This window comes from Homarus americanus, unplaced genomic scaffold (genome assembly GCF_018991925.1).
Source record: "Homarus americanus isolate GMGI-L3 unplaced genomic scaffold, GMGI_Hamer_2.0 scaffold19318, whole genome shotgun sequence".
NCBI classification, from domain to species: domain Eukaryota; kingdom Metazoa; phylum Arthropoda; class Malacostraca; order Decapoda; family Nephropidae; genus Homarus; species Homarus americanus.
In genome coordinates this window covers 6,993,222-7,007,970 of record NW_024732238.1, presented here as the reverse complement: position 1 = coordinate 7,007,970, position 14,749 = coordinate 6,993,222, and the positions used below count along the sequence as shown (strand labels likewise).

At 38.9% G+C, this 14,749-nt stretch overlaps 1 protein-coding gene across 1 annotated transcript in view; it reads left to right on the top strand.

Moving 5' to 3' along the window:
- LOC121868416 overlaps positions 1-14,749 on the top strand; it is a 45,446-nt gene that overhangs the window by 23,730 nt on the left and 6,967 nt on the right. The window contains exons 4-7 of the mRNA XM_042369033.1: positions 7,161-7,243; positions 8,559-8,711; positions 9,433-9,551; positions 9,760-9,932. Coding sequence (XP_042224967.1) covers positions 7,161-7,243; positions 8,559-8,711; positions 9,433-9,551; positions 9,760-9,932 — 528 coding nt within the window. The remainder of the gene's footprint in view (positions 1-7,160; positions 7,244-8,558; positions 8,712-9,432; positions 9,552-9,759; positions 9,933-14,749) is intronic.

Here is a 14,749-nt window from a genome sequence, read left to right as displayed (position 1 = left end):
TGTGCTGCACACAACTTCGTTATCACCAATACCTTGTTTAGGCACTGGCATCTCATAAACTACATCATTGTCAGAGAAAGGGATCGCCGAGATGTCCTCATCAACCGATCAATGCGTGGCTCAGACCACTGTGACATTGATCATCGACTCATCAGAGCTAAGCTCTCACTTCACGTCACCCCTAAACGGCGAAGGCAACAAGCCTCCAGAAGAAGTTTTAACTCTAACCATCTGGAGGATCCAGCGGTAGCACATGCTTTCAGAGAGCAGCTCGAACATGGGCTGATAAACAACCCAACAACAAACAACCCTAATTCCAGTGCCGAATGGGATATTCTCGAAACTGTCATGAGAAAAACCTGCAGAGAGACCCTCGGCCAGATCGAAAGAATACACCAGGACTGGTTTGATGAAAATTATCAGGAAATCAAAGTACTCATCGATGATAAACGTGCTGCTTTCTGTGACTGGCAGAACAACCCTCAGTCTCGGACCAAAGCTGATACCTTCTGCAAGAACTTTACAAACTAAAGAATGACTGGTTTAAAAATAAAGCATATGAACCACAAAAACTTGCAGATCAACAAAACATGTGCGAATTTTTCAATTCTACTAAAATATTTTATGGGCCAATCACTCATGGCACAGCTTCCCTCCACTCATGCGACCGTAACTCCCTAATTAAAGACGAAGAAGGCATCAGTCAGCACTGGAAATGCACTACCATTCGCTGCTCAACCAAAACACCAATGTAGATGTCCTGACTACCCAGCAGTTCTCTCAGCATCTAGAGCTGACCCATCTCAGCTATCCTTCATCCCTGGACGAGGTAGCTACTGTTATCAAACTCATGAAAAATATTAAAGCCTCAGGGCCTGATAGAATCAAGGCCGAGGTGTATAAAAGCAGGAAGACCTCATTTTACTAGCTGTCTCCACTCTCTCCTGGAGAATATATTGGAAAAGGAGAAAATCCCCCAAGCTCTTAAAGACTCCTCCAACGTCAATATTTATAAGAACAAGGGAGACCAGTCAGACAGTGGCAACTACCGTGGGATCTCGCTGCTGTCTGTAGCTGGCAAGATTATCACCCAAGTTCTCTTAAACAGACTTCTTCTTGATGCAGAAAACTTCCTCTCTTAATCTCAATGTGGCTTAAGACTCACATGGCACCACTGACATGACCTTTGCTTCCCGCCAGATGCAGGAAAAGTGCAGAGAACAGCGTTGGGACCTGTACATGGCCTTCATCGACCTAACAAAGGCCTTCGACTCGGTAAACAAGGAAGCCCTCTGGCGGACGCTCAACCGTTTAGGTTATCCACCAAAATTCATCGCCATCGTAAGGCAACTCCACGATGGCATGAACGGCAGTGTTCTGCACAATGGTACCCAGTCAGAGTTCTTTCCCCTCCAAATGAGGTAAAACAAGGATGTGTACTGGCACCAACTCTTTCCATTTTCTTGGCTGCCTTCCTTACTAATGCCAGTGCCAATTTAGCTGGCTGGTTGGACATCCAGTACCGGAAGAACCTGGGGGGTCTTTTCTACATAAAGCGACTCCAGGTGTCGGCAGCTTCCATTCCTGAACTTCAGTATGGAGACGACCTCACCCTTGTCGCTCACACTGAATGCGACCTACAGGAAATCCTGAACACCTACACAGATGCGTATGCACACTTCGGCCTTGAGGTGAATGTACATAACACTCAGATTCTCTTTCAACCTGCCCCTGGTTCAGTCACACCTCCACCATCCAACCAGCTTAACGATACTACCCTCTCTAATGTTACCCACTTTCATTATCTCGACTTCCACCTGTCCTCCACTGCGGACATCGATGAAGAGATTCAACATCAGAACTGACGTGCATCTCAAGCCTTTGGCAGACTCTGTACCCGTGACTTCATCTGTAGGGTGCTGAAATTATCTACAAAGTTGTACGTATATCGAGCAGTGGTCCTCCCCACCCTGCTACCGTATATGGCAGCGAGACTTGGGTCACATACATGAGGCACCTCAGGGAACTTGAAAACTTTCTTCAGCGTAGTTTACATTCCATCCTCCGAGTTCGCTGGGAAGACAAGAGTACAAATGCCAGTATTCTCGCTGACTCCAAATGTAAGAGCATAAACACTATCATTATCCATGAACAACTACGCTGGACTGGCCATGTTATCCGCATGGATGACAGTAGACTGCTAAAGCAGCTACTTTACAGTCACCTAACGAATAGTAAACGTAATGCTGCCGGGCAACTGGAAAGGTATAAGGATAGTCATAAGACTAACCTGAAAAAGTGCCAAATCGACCCCCTCACCTGGGAGACGACTACTCCACACCGTAACGCTTGGAGGAGCACCACACGAGAAGGTGACAATACTTTCGAGTTAGCCTGACTGCATACCGAGGCAGACAAGCGCCAACGCCGGAAAAACGCTGTCGCCGCTCCTCACACACTAGATGGAGCCATTCACATGTGCAACTTCTGTGAAAAACTCTGCCAGTCCCGTATCGGCAACGAAGATGACATCCTTAGTTAGGCATATCATTGTATCATAGCTGGATGATCGCCATACTCGACTCGGAGTGACATCAAAGTAGTAGTAGTAGTGTGTGTGTCTGTGTGTAACAAGGTGCTATGTGTAACAAGATGCTGTGTGTGTGACAAAGTGCTGTGTGTATGTTTGTGTATGTGAGTGTGTCTGTAACAAGGTGCTGTGTGTGACGGAGAGTTATTTCTTTATGTAGTCACCTCTAAATTAATTATCATACTAATGATATTACAGTCGGCCCTTAACATTCACGGGGGTTAGGTAACAGAGATACCCGTGAATGTTAAAAATCCGTGTACTATTGCTGCCCCCCCCCCCCTAAAAAATCCCTGGCCCCCCATGTCCTTATTTACCGTATATACCTGTGTGTAGTTCGAGTTTTTAAGACCAAATTATTTGGCAAAAATTGGGGGTCGACCTCTAAACGGGTAATAGTTTCGTTAGGTTGAAAAATATTTACCAGTAACTACAGGTAGTTCTGCTATAACGCGATAATTGTGTTCTTGTAAAATATCGTGTTATAGAAAATCGCGTAATAGAAATAACAGGGCTTATGGAGAAAATAGGGTTAGGTGCAGATTACTCGAAATCGAAAAAATTTAGTAGTTAGCCTAACACAAAGGATAGCACAGTCTAAATAAATGTTACATTCATATCTAATAATGAAATCATACAGTAAATTTAACACTTTACCTTGAAAAAATATGAATGTAACTTGATGGGGGAGAAGGGTGATTTTGAGGTTGATAACATCAAGCTTCTCTTCAAGTGTTATATCCTTTCTTTTACGATAATCACCGGGAATTCTATCATCAGAATGCTTTTTGGAGATATTCTTCTTTACCATATTCACAGTTAATACCACAAAATTGGAGAAATAGTAAGCAAAAATCGCGTTATAGCAAACAAGCGATCGCGTTATACAAATATTGTTCCGAATTCATAAATCGCGTTAGAGCAAATTCGCGTTATCAAAACACGCGTTATAGCAGAACTCACTGTACCAGTAAACAATGGAAATGATGCACCAACACACCACCAGCTGTGAGTGTCGGTACAGTTGCCAGGGCAGATCTCTTGCGAGCCCAAAGTAGCCAAATCCATGGTATGGTAGCACAGGACGATGTAAAACAAAGTATTCATTTATTAAAGTTAATTTATAGATACTGGACATAAATTTTTGTTCATTACATTTGAAACATCAATCTTTGTTAATTAAATTTGAAACAAGAGAAAACTACGATACTGGATTTTCATTAAAATATTACATCACAAGTATATTTTACCTTAACTGTGACTGAATGAATATATTCTCGGAAATAAATATGGAAATGTAATATTTTTGCTGGAATGACGTACATATTATAGTGGGAAGTGGGATAAAATCATGACGAAAGACTTTCGCTTTCTTTTGTTGTTCAAAATATTTTACCGTAATCGCTTTTCGAATGGTTTTCAGTTAAAAAACTGTTGTACTCGTACTGTATTACAATAATATTCTATCCTATCATTAGACTTATAATCCCACAACTGAAAACCATTCGAAAAGCGATTACGGTAACATCTTTTGAACGAAAGAAAGCGAAAGTCATTGCTTTCGTCACTTTCCACTGTAATACGTACATCATTTCAGCAAAAACATTACATTTCCATGTTCTCAGAAATAAATGGTAGTTTTGTTGAAACGTAATGTACAGTATTTAACATTAAAATGCAAAAATAACTATAAAAACAATTAATACACCCGTAATGTACTGACTGGCATCTCCACTTGTTCCTGCTCCCGCCAGTCACCTCCTCCCCGCTCTATCCCTCCGCCTCCTCCACATCGTCACTACTGTTGTATTACAATAATATTCTATCCTAATTGACTTGAATAAATACTACGATACCATATTTCTGAATATTTTCATTAAAATCCATCCAAATCATTTTCCTTGCCATCGTCTGCAGCACCAAACAGCTTCTCCCAGTCCTCTCCTTGAACAGGGCTAGAGGGTACGTGTTTTTCGAATCATTTTCAATTAAAAAAATGTTACATCACACGTATATTTTACCTAAACTGCGCCTGAATGAATATATTCTTGGAAATAAATAGTAATTTTGCTGAAACGTGATGTATTTCAATGTAAAATAGGATAAAATACATGAAAACAAAAGACTTCACCTAACCTTCCAATGTTCAAGAGATGATACTCGTTTTTTTAATAGTTTTCCGTTAAAATACTGTTATATTACAATGATATTATATTCATACTGTGCTTGATATACTACATTCACAGAAATTAAATATTTTTGCTGAAATGACGTAAGTATTACAGTGGAATGTGGGACAAAATCGTGACGAAAACAATGACTTTCGCTTTCTTTTGTTCAAAAGATGTTACCGTAATCGCTTTTCGAATGGTTTTCAGTTGTGGGATTATAAGGCTAATGATAGGATAGAATATTATTGTAATACAACAGTTTTTTAACTGAAAACCATTTGAAAAGCGATTACGGTAACATCTTTTGAGCGAAAGAAAGCGAGTCATTGCTTTCGTCACTTTCCACTGTAATACGTACGTCATTTCAGCAAAATATTACATTTCCATATTCTCAGAAATAAATAGTACTTTTGCTGAAACGTGATGTATTTCAATGTAAATTAGGATAAAATACATGACGAAAAAAAGAGACTTTACCTAACCTTCCAATGTTCAAGAGATGTTACTCGTTTTTTCAGTAGTTTTCGGTTAAAATACTCTTATATTAGTGATATTCTATTCATACTGTGCTTGATATAATACATTCACGGAAATGTAATATTTTTGCAACTACAATGCTGATGTCAACACAAGTGTGGTTACAGCGAGACTGACTGAGTGAGGGAGAGCTATGCGTGTGTGTGTGTGAGGTAGAGGGAGCGGGCGGTGTCCCGTGTTCGGTGCCGCGCGCGAGTTGAATGGCACGCGATTTGAATGTACTTCAATTACTTCAATGTACAGAATATTCCTCTGGCGGGGCAATCCGCGTATTTGCGAATCCGTGAATGCTAAACCCGCGTATGTGAAGGGCCGACTGTATTCAGGTTATTCATGAAATGCTGTGGTTATCTCTATAATTCTCCTGCGAAAAAAATTACAATGAATAAAGTGTTTCGACCCTCCTTTCACCATTTACCCAGCTCCCACCACTGGTTACCAACGGCCAGGCTTTGTACAGAAGCAGTAGATATCTCACAAGTGTCGTCGAATTACCACTATCTGTCCCGCCAGTCTCCGGTAATTTCCCGACGATCGGTATTAGTGTACAGACAAATAACAGGCAAGTTGAATTCCACCGGGTCCCAGAAACACAGTCGTGCACTATAGTCAATTTTAATAGTCACTAATTTTTCACAACACTGTTCGCAGGGTAGTGGCTTCACAGCTGGATTTCTCACTTCGAATATATATTGTAGACAGCACACTTCCAGTGTACAATTCCTTTGTCTTTTCACTTTATATGGATCACAACAATTCCACAATCCTTGCACAACTCTTCAGTTGTCCTACTAGGCTTCTTGATACTGAGCAGAAACGATCGACCTGACTCAAGGCTGCTCCCTGACGCTTATATGTCTTGCCAGACGCCTAGAGCATTTTAGTGATATCCAGACGCTGGAGGTCGGCTCAAGACATGCCTGGATAATTCTAAAATGATCTAGGCTTACAATAAGAAGTAAAATATAACACAAATGATGTAATACATTCCAGAAAATTCTTACGTGAGTAATACATCAATATATACATTAAAATCTTCTTAAACTTGCCAAAATAACTGTTGCTTGGGACAGAAAATAATCAAAACACCTAGTTTACAAACATTATAATAAAAAATTTTGTCTCGGCATAACAGAAGGTTTTTGATAAAAGCCCATGAGGTATATTGTTATTCACCAATCACATAGCAATGAACTGATTTTATATTTTGAATATAGTTGTGGGGTTATAAGATATTGGTTCACACTCAGGATGGGATGGAGAAAGAAAACTCACAATGTGCTCACTGTATACTTATTGTATTGGATGTACAATGCAGCTTGGTGCTGGGTAGGCAGCATGGTAACAAGCGTTGAGTAGAGAGAGCTGATTGGTGAGGGTGCCCAGAGGAGGACAAGCAGCTTGAGGGACGCCAAGGTCGCCGGCAGGAGCGGCAGCTGCCCGGCTGGCGCGGAGGAGGAGGTGTTGCTTGCTGGTGGCAGTGAGTAGAGAGAGGCTGGTCACAGCGGTGTCAGGCCTTATAAGGCGGGGGTAGGCGTGGGTAGATAGTTGACCCCTGCCCCGACAGGCGGCACTGGAGGCGTAGGCTGGGGAATTCGAGAAGGTTCGGCTACTCAGCGAAAAATGTCACTTTTAGGTGAGGAATCCACTACAAAGTAACTAAATTAGATCTACCATAATAGGTAGGAAATATCTCACAATCATGCCTAGCAACCCTAGCGAGACTACAGGATTGTTCAGTTCCAAAATCATCGGACCCTCCTGAAACATGCTCTTTTTTTCACCTAGTGTACACCTGAGACTCCCAAAAAACTATTACTATTATATTATTATTATTATTACATGTCAGGTGTCTCACACAGGGAGTACTGCGTCCTAGCTGGCAGACTACGTGAGGTGGACATCGCTGGCCTAGATGACACAGAGAAACTAGTCTTCTTCATTAGTATCCTTTTATGTGCTACTCGTGCCCCGTGTGTGTGTGTGTGTGTGTGTGTGCGTGTGTGCGTGCGCGCGTGTATGCGCGCAGCGTGCTGGCAGACTACGGAGGTGGACATCGCTGGCATTGATGACACAGAGAAACTAGTCTTCATCATTAGTATCCTTTATTGTGCTTGTCGTGTGTGTGTGTGTTTTTTTTTTTACAAGTCATAGTTTGGTAGTGATAGCTATACAGTATATCGTGCGTGAATGACGAATGACATGTATCAGTTCATGAAACATCGATCTGTTATTTTAGGTTTTGCTCAGCTAAGACAACCATCCCCCAACACCTTAATTCCTTAAGTACGATGACTTAATCTATTGAGTGATCATACTCAAGGGGTTAAATTATCGTACTGAAAGGGTTAAGTCATTGTACTGAAGGGGTTGTCATCGCACTGAAAGGGTTAAGTCATTGTACTGAAGGGGTTAAGTCTGAAGGGGTTAAGTCATTGTACTGTGGGATAATGAGACCCTTGCACGTAGGACTCGATTGTTCTTTATTCGGTCAAAACCTGCAGAGTACAAATTACATATGTTATGTATGCGATAATTAATTCACTCGTACGTTCCTTCACTATTGACAACTACATATGATATATTTAAGAAGAGTAGGGTGTTAAACCATATAAAAACTTGCGTGTTTCGGGTCTAATGTAGGACTTATTAGCTCCCTGACTTGCTAGCTCACTGGACGGCTAGAGACTATCTTCTGAACCTCACAAGGAGCGAGTTAGTTTTACATTTATGACCTCAGTAAAGTTCGTTGTAAACACTCACTCTGTCTCTCTCCTGTCTCCCTTTATCTCTCTCTATCCCTCTCTTTCTCTCTCTCTTCTAGTTTATCCTACTGTGGCGGTAACAGTACTAAAGGGGTTAAGTCATCGTTCTGAAGTTAAGTCATCGTACTCAAGGGATTACAACACATAGCAGGAATAAGACATGTTTATTGTTTTTGTTTAGTTTAATAATATGTGGCAGGTTGTGAGATCAATGTAGGTGTAGGCTGATCTAAACCTTCGGTCACTATTAAATCTTTTTTGGGGGTCACTTAATTCCCTACAAATTTGAAATTTTCCGTAATTAGAACCTTTTTTGCAAGGTTAAATGAGAATAAATGATAAAAAAAATTTTTTTTTTTTTTTTAAACTCTGAATGAGGAAAATTCCAAGAATATAATAGAGAGAGAGAGAGAGAGAGAGAGAGAGAGATATGGTGTGTGTTAGTAGACGAGAGAGTAGACGCAGCATAAATTTCCTTATAGTGTGTGCCTTAAGATGTGTACAACGCCCTGACGGTGGACAGCCTGACTCAGATGGACACACTGCCCTCCTCAACCCTGCACGTGGAAAACTTCTGGTCCACCACCGCCTACACCATCGGCGCCCACGCCTACACCCTTGACCACATCGAACACGGCATCCTCAGAGGTTTGTACAAGCATGTTTGTTTTGCTGTCAGACACTCAAGTGTTCGTCTTACCATGTTTTTGGTCCTGTTCTTCCTCCCTTGTGAGTCCCAAGTCTCTCGTAAAAAAAAAACTGATCCATATGATCCATGTCTTTGAATTCTTAAATGTTGACAACTTCGGCCAGGTATAATAACATTTATTTAACTTTGAACTGACTGTGAAATCCCTTGAGAGTGGATTCTATTGTCTAAGAAATGGTCTGAAGAATCTGAGTACAGTACTAATAAACCTGTTTTATTGACTGATGCCAGGCTTATACAGTTACACGTTCCTTCATTATGTGAATTTAGCCGAATAATGATATGTAATATTATGAAAGTCATTCCTATACTGTATTTTATTTTGTCTTTGTTACACAAGGTGGCACTGTGACCAGCACAGCACACGGCTGCCTTCACTTCCTTTACTGTAAAGTTAGGGACCTACTGACAAGAAGGTGGATAGGGGTTGCCCTTAGCATGAGCTAGTGACCATTAGGGCAGGAAGAGAGCCCTGTATTTACTTGACAGCCGTACCTCTCGACTGTTATTTATTACAGTTCTAAAGTTTCAAAAGATTCCTGAGAAACTACAGATTTAACAAGCCTTATTATCTGCATTCTTGGTCAACTTTTTCCAGGGTCGAGCATTTGACGAGAGGTTTCTTACCTGTGGCTCATGTCAGCTTATGTTCTTCCCCAGGAAACAAGATTCACCCCAGCTTCGGGAACCCAGTCCTGGCACCCGGTGACCCCCGCCTCAAACACTCCCTTCCTCACGTCGACCCCAGAATACACTTCGCCCTTAACTGTGGCGCCAAGGTGAGCGTTACTGACTTAAGTGGTGGTCTCCTGCTCACCTTGGTATACATTGTACATTACTCGAGTGTATGTATGTACTGGAAGACACACTTTGCACACAACATAAAAACCACCATCCACGGTATTAACACACACAACACATATGCAACATAAAATCACACAAATGCACTCACACATACCTTGGTCTTGCCATCGTGTGCACCCACAGACGTGTCCGGTAGTGAGGGTGTACAGCAGCAGTAACTTGGAGGCAGCGCTGGAGGGAGCCACCAAGTCCTACCTGTCGCAGGAGGTGCAAGTGAAGGACGGGGTGCTGAGGCTGCCTCAGATACTAGAGTGGTACCTGGATGACTTTGCTCAAGACCAACAGGGAATGCTCAGGTTTGCATTGGATTTGTTGAGTTGATTGACAGATAACTTAAGTTAATAAAATTACCTTAGTCACGGATTGTCCCATGACCAATGGACGCGTTGAAAATCGGAATTTTTTCGTAAGATGACAGGTCAATGGATAAAGAAAACACTTAAATTCACTATGGTAATTATATTTTTTAATAAATTGGGCCAAAAAGTGTACAAAAAATAGGGGTTAAAAGTAGCTAAAAAGACATGTGACTGCGAAAAGCTCTGTGATTGGTTGTGACATCACATACTTGCTCAAGCCGCCGAGCGGGAGTCTGAAGGTAGCCGGCTGTGGTGTACTGTGTGTGTTGTTACCAGCAGAACTACAAGACTTGCGGCCATATACAATGTTGATATACACAGGCATACCTTATTTTTAGGTTAAAATAAATTACTGTTTGAGTATCATCGTGTGTATTTACTTGCTGGCTGCCAAAATGATGCAAAAGACCGATAACTCCAACTTGGAATTTTTCATCACTGTTCTCTATTTCATGTCTGGAAAGTGGAAGTTTTCGTCTCTGAGGTCTATATTTAATGTTGTGGAAGGACTAGAGGACGACCAAGGCCAGGGGATGGGCTTGAGATGATCAGATGACAGATGTAATTTAACGTGCTTCATGGCTGGATGGCCGAGTTCTTGATAATACTCTACAGTCATAAAGACATCTACTTTTGGTAAATTTCTTTCTTCTGCCTTGATGAACCCTGGAAGTAGTTATCCAACCTTCTCAGCTGATCGGCTCTGTAAATTAATATTATTAGAAAATTAAATGTGCTTTACTGTGCAATACAGTAATACTATATTGAATATGTAAATACTACTAAGCACATTAACTAATTCAATGGATATTTGCTGCCCCTACTACAAATTTCATAGTATAAACTTTCCAAACAATATTGGTATTATTTTGGACTTGGTCATCTGGGGAACTTTAAGATTCTAACTATGGGATTAAGTAATTTAAACATTAAGACACATTATCTCTACGGGATTTCTATCGCAAAACATTTTTCTATCGCATAAGAAAATACAAGTCATAGGTTATGTTAGGTTAGGGTATGATGAGTTATATTATAAATTATAAGATTAGCTTAACGCCTTAACATACACCGGTAAGGGGAAGGGGGGGTTAGTAACTCAAAACTAGTGATTTCTGATATAAATGGAGGGTAAAATCGTTCATAACACATCACAAACCATCAGCAAAAAACATAGTCTACATGTCTAAGTACAGGGATGACTAAAACTTAAAATTTACCCAGTAAGCCTATCTCGAATCTAAGCATCCAAATACTTATGTTAGTTAAAGTAAAATTTTACCCATTAATTAATATAAATGATGATATATCCCAGTGGTTCATTAGTGAATCATCAAAACAAGAACAACACTATGTTGTCATGTTTACCTAACACCAGGCATTCTCAAAACAAAGTCCAGACAATGTTATTACTTCTAAATTAACTCATATCTCCATCTAGTACTGATATACTCTGTAAATACACTGAAAAAAAGAGAGAAAGTTTACCAGGTAAGAGTACATGGCAGCTGAGCTGGTGTGAAAATGGGAGTTTTTATGTCGATAAGAACATAAAAATGGAGGAAACTGCAGCAGGCCTATTGGCCCATACTGGGCAGTCCCATTTACACCCAACCTCTATCTCTCATAAATCCTTCCAAACCTTATGTTTGAAGCTGCTCTTCACGGCACATTTCTTCACTTACGAAATCTCTATGACTTAGACCATAAAAAAAACACCCTTAAAACTTACCTGAACGTGGCATTTGGGGTCTGAAGAGGCCACCCTTTGATAGACTCCGACTGCAGCGGTGAGTTTGTTCGAAAACGTCGTCTGCGGGGTAGGTGGTGACGTCATTGCAAATGGCGGCCCTGTTTCTAGAGAAATTGACATATCTCTACTATTATAGCAGGACTTTAAACTTTTATCACAAATTAAATATACTGTATCACTCTACGAACGTGGTAGAGTGTATTTCTTGTGTTTACCCAGAACCAACAACTCGTCCATTCATATATATATATATATATATATATATATATATATATATATATATATATATATATATATATATATATATATATATATATATATATATATATATATATATATATATATATATATATATACATACATACATACATACATACATACATACATACATACATACATACATACATACATACATACATACATACATACATACATACATACATACATACATACATACATACATACATACATACATATATATATATATATATATATATATATATACATACATATACATACATATACAGACCCCAATCTCACGACTGCTTCGATTTACTTAATCGGGACTTACGACACCGCAGTTGTGACCATTTTTTTTTTCAAATGACGCACGCATTTTCTATACCGAAACGTTTCCAGTTAATGTAGTCTCCATGTATAATTAGAAAATTATGGGGGGCCCCATGTGCATTCAGCTGACTACATTAAAGGTAAGTGCTCAGTCACACTGTATCCATTCCTCATTATTTATTACTTTCACTGTACTGTATTTCATTGTAGATTTTTATTAAAAAAAAAAAATTTTTTATTCTATGTCTAATTATGACCTGGATTTGGGTCCCTAACCCTGTCGTAAGTCGGGGCCTAGCTGTATATATATATATATATGGACGAGATAATCAGCGTTAAGTGAACAACGAGCATATGGGATTAATTCAATAGAAACGGCCTGACCCCCAAACTCCACTTTTGACGCATGCCTATGTTGTAGTAAAAATAACATCTTAATTTTATGATGGTACATTGCACAATTAATAGAAAGAAATACAGTGTAGCCAGAAGTTAATGTCCATTCAAATAATGGACTCAACTCCCTCCACTCTCACACACTACACTTTCGCTGGCTCTTCCCTCTCAGAAATTTTTGGGGAAAACCACTAAATTTTAATAAATAATACCTCAAACTAAAGTTAGGATAATACACAATTGACATTGCTGGATTCCTTGTAAGACCAGGAATATTTTGAATATAAATGTCATATATTTTGCACAAAAGATAACATAGTTACCTAGAAAATTTTTATCTAAAATTTGTATGTTTTTTTTTATCTATATCTGCGGTCGTAAGTCGACGATGCGTGAAATCACGTTATTGTAAGTGGGGTCTAGGTGTATATATATATATATATATATATATATATATATATATATATATATATATATATATATATATATATATATATATATATATATATATATATATACAGTATGCCCACTTAGCGGTCAATTGAACCCAGAGGTCCGCGTTAAGTGAAATCGTGCAAGTGAACAACAGAACATATGGGATTAATTCCAAAGAAACCGTGACCCCCAAACTCCACTTTTGAAGGCACATATACCTATGTTGTAGTAAAAATAACATCTCTTAATTTTATGATGGTACATGCACAATTAATACTTAGAAATACAGTCGCCAAGTTAATGTCCATTCAAATAATGGACTCAACTCCTCCCCTCTCACACTACTTGCTGGCTCTTTCCTCTCTCAGAGAGAAATTTTGGGAAAACCACTAAATTTTAATAAATAATACCTCAAACTAAAGTTAGGATAATACAATTGACATTGCTGGATTCCTTGTAAGACCAGGAATATTTTGAATATAAATGTCATATATTTTGCACAAAAGATAACATAGTTACCTAGAGAAAATTTTATCTAAAATTTGTATGTTTAATGAAAAATATATGATGTTTATATTCAAAATGATCATAAATTATAAGAATTCCAGCAATGTAACATATTCTGGAGTAATTTGTATGAATTTTATGAGCTAAAACAAATATCTTCAGTTAATAAAAAAAAAATCTTCACAACACTATCTGTCAATCAAAGTACCCCACCTTGCCTCCCCCCTCTTCCAACCATACGGTCAGTCCCAACCCTCCCCCCACCCCCACCAATCCTCCCTTCCAGGGTTTTTAACATTTAGTATAAATAACCTTAGATTAAGTTAGGATAATATAATTGACATTGCTGGATTCATGTAAGACCAGGAATATTTTGAATATAAATGTCATATATTTTGCACAAAGATAACATAGTTAATTTGAGAAAAAATTTTATCTAAAATTTGTATGTCTAATGCAAAAATATGATGTTTTTATTCAAAATGATCATCAAATTATAAGAATTCAGCAATGTAAATTATATTCAGACCGGATAATTTATAATTTTGAGCTAAAACAAATATCTTCAGTCAATAAAAAAAAATAATTCTTCACAGGGTAACAGATGGTGGTTGGGTCCCTCCTCCCCCCCACCCCACCAACCGTCCCAAGGAGATGTGGGATAACCACTAAATTTTAATAAATAATACCTCAAACTAAGTTAGGATAATATAATTGACATTGCTGGATTCCTTGTAAGACCAGGAATATTTTGAATATAAATGTCATATTTTGCACAAAAGATAACATAGTTAATTTGAGAAAAATTTTTATCTAAAATTTGTATGTCTAATGCAAAAAATATGTGTTTATATTCAAATGATCACCAAATTAAAATTCAGCAATGTAAATTATATTCTGGCCAGTAATTTGTATGAATTTTATGAGCTAAAACAGGCAGTCAGGCAGTTGGGGCAAATCTAAAATAGCTCTCGGGCGGACACTCACCGTGTATATGTGGAAAAAATCCGTGTTAAGTGAAAGTTCAGCTCTGGCGAGGCACGCGTATATGATAAAAGCGTTAAGTGAAACACGCGTTAGGCGGGGTAATACT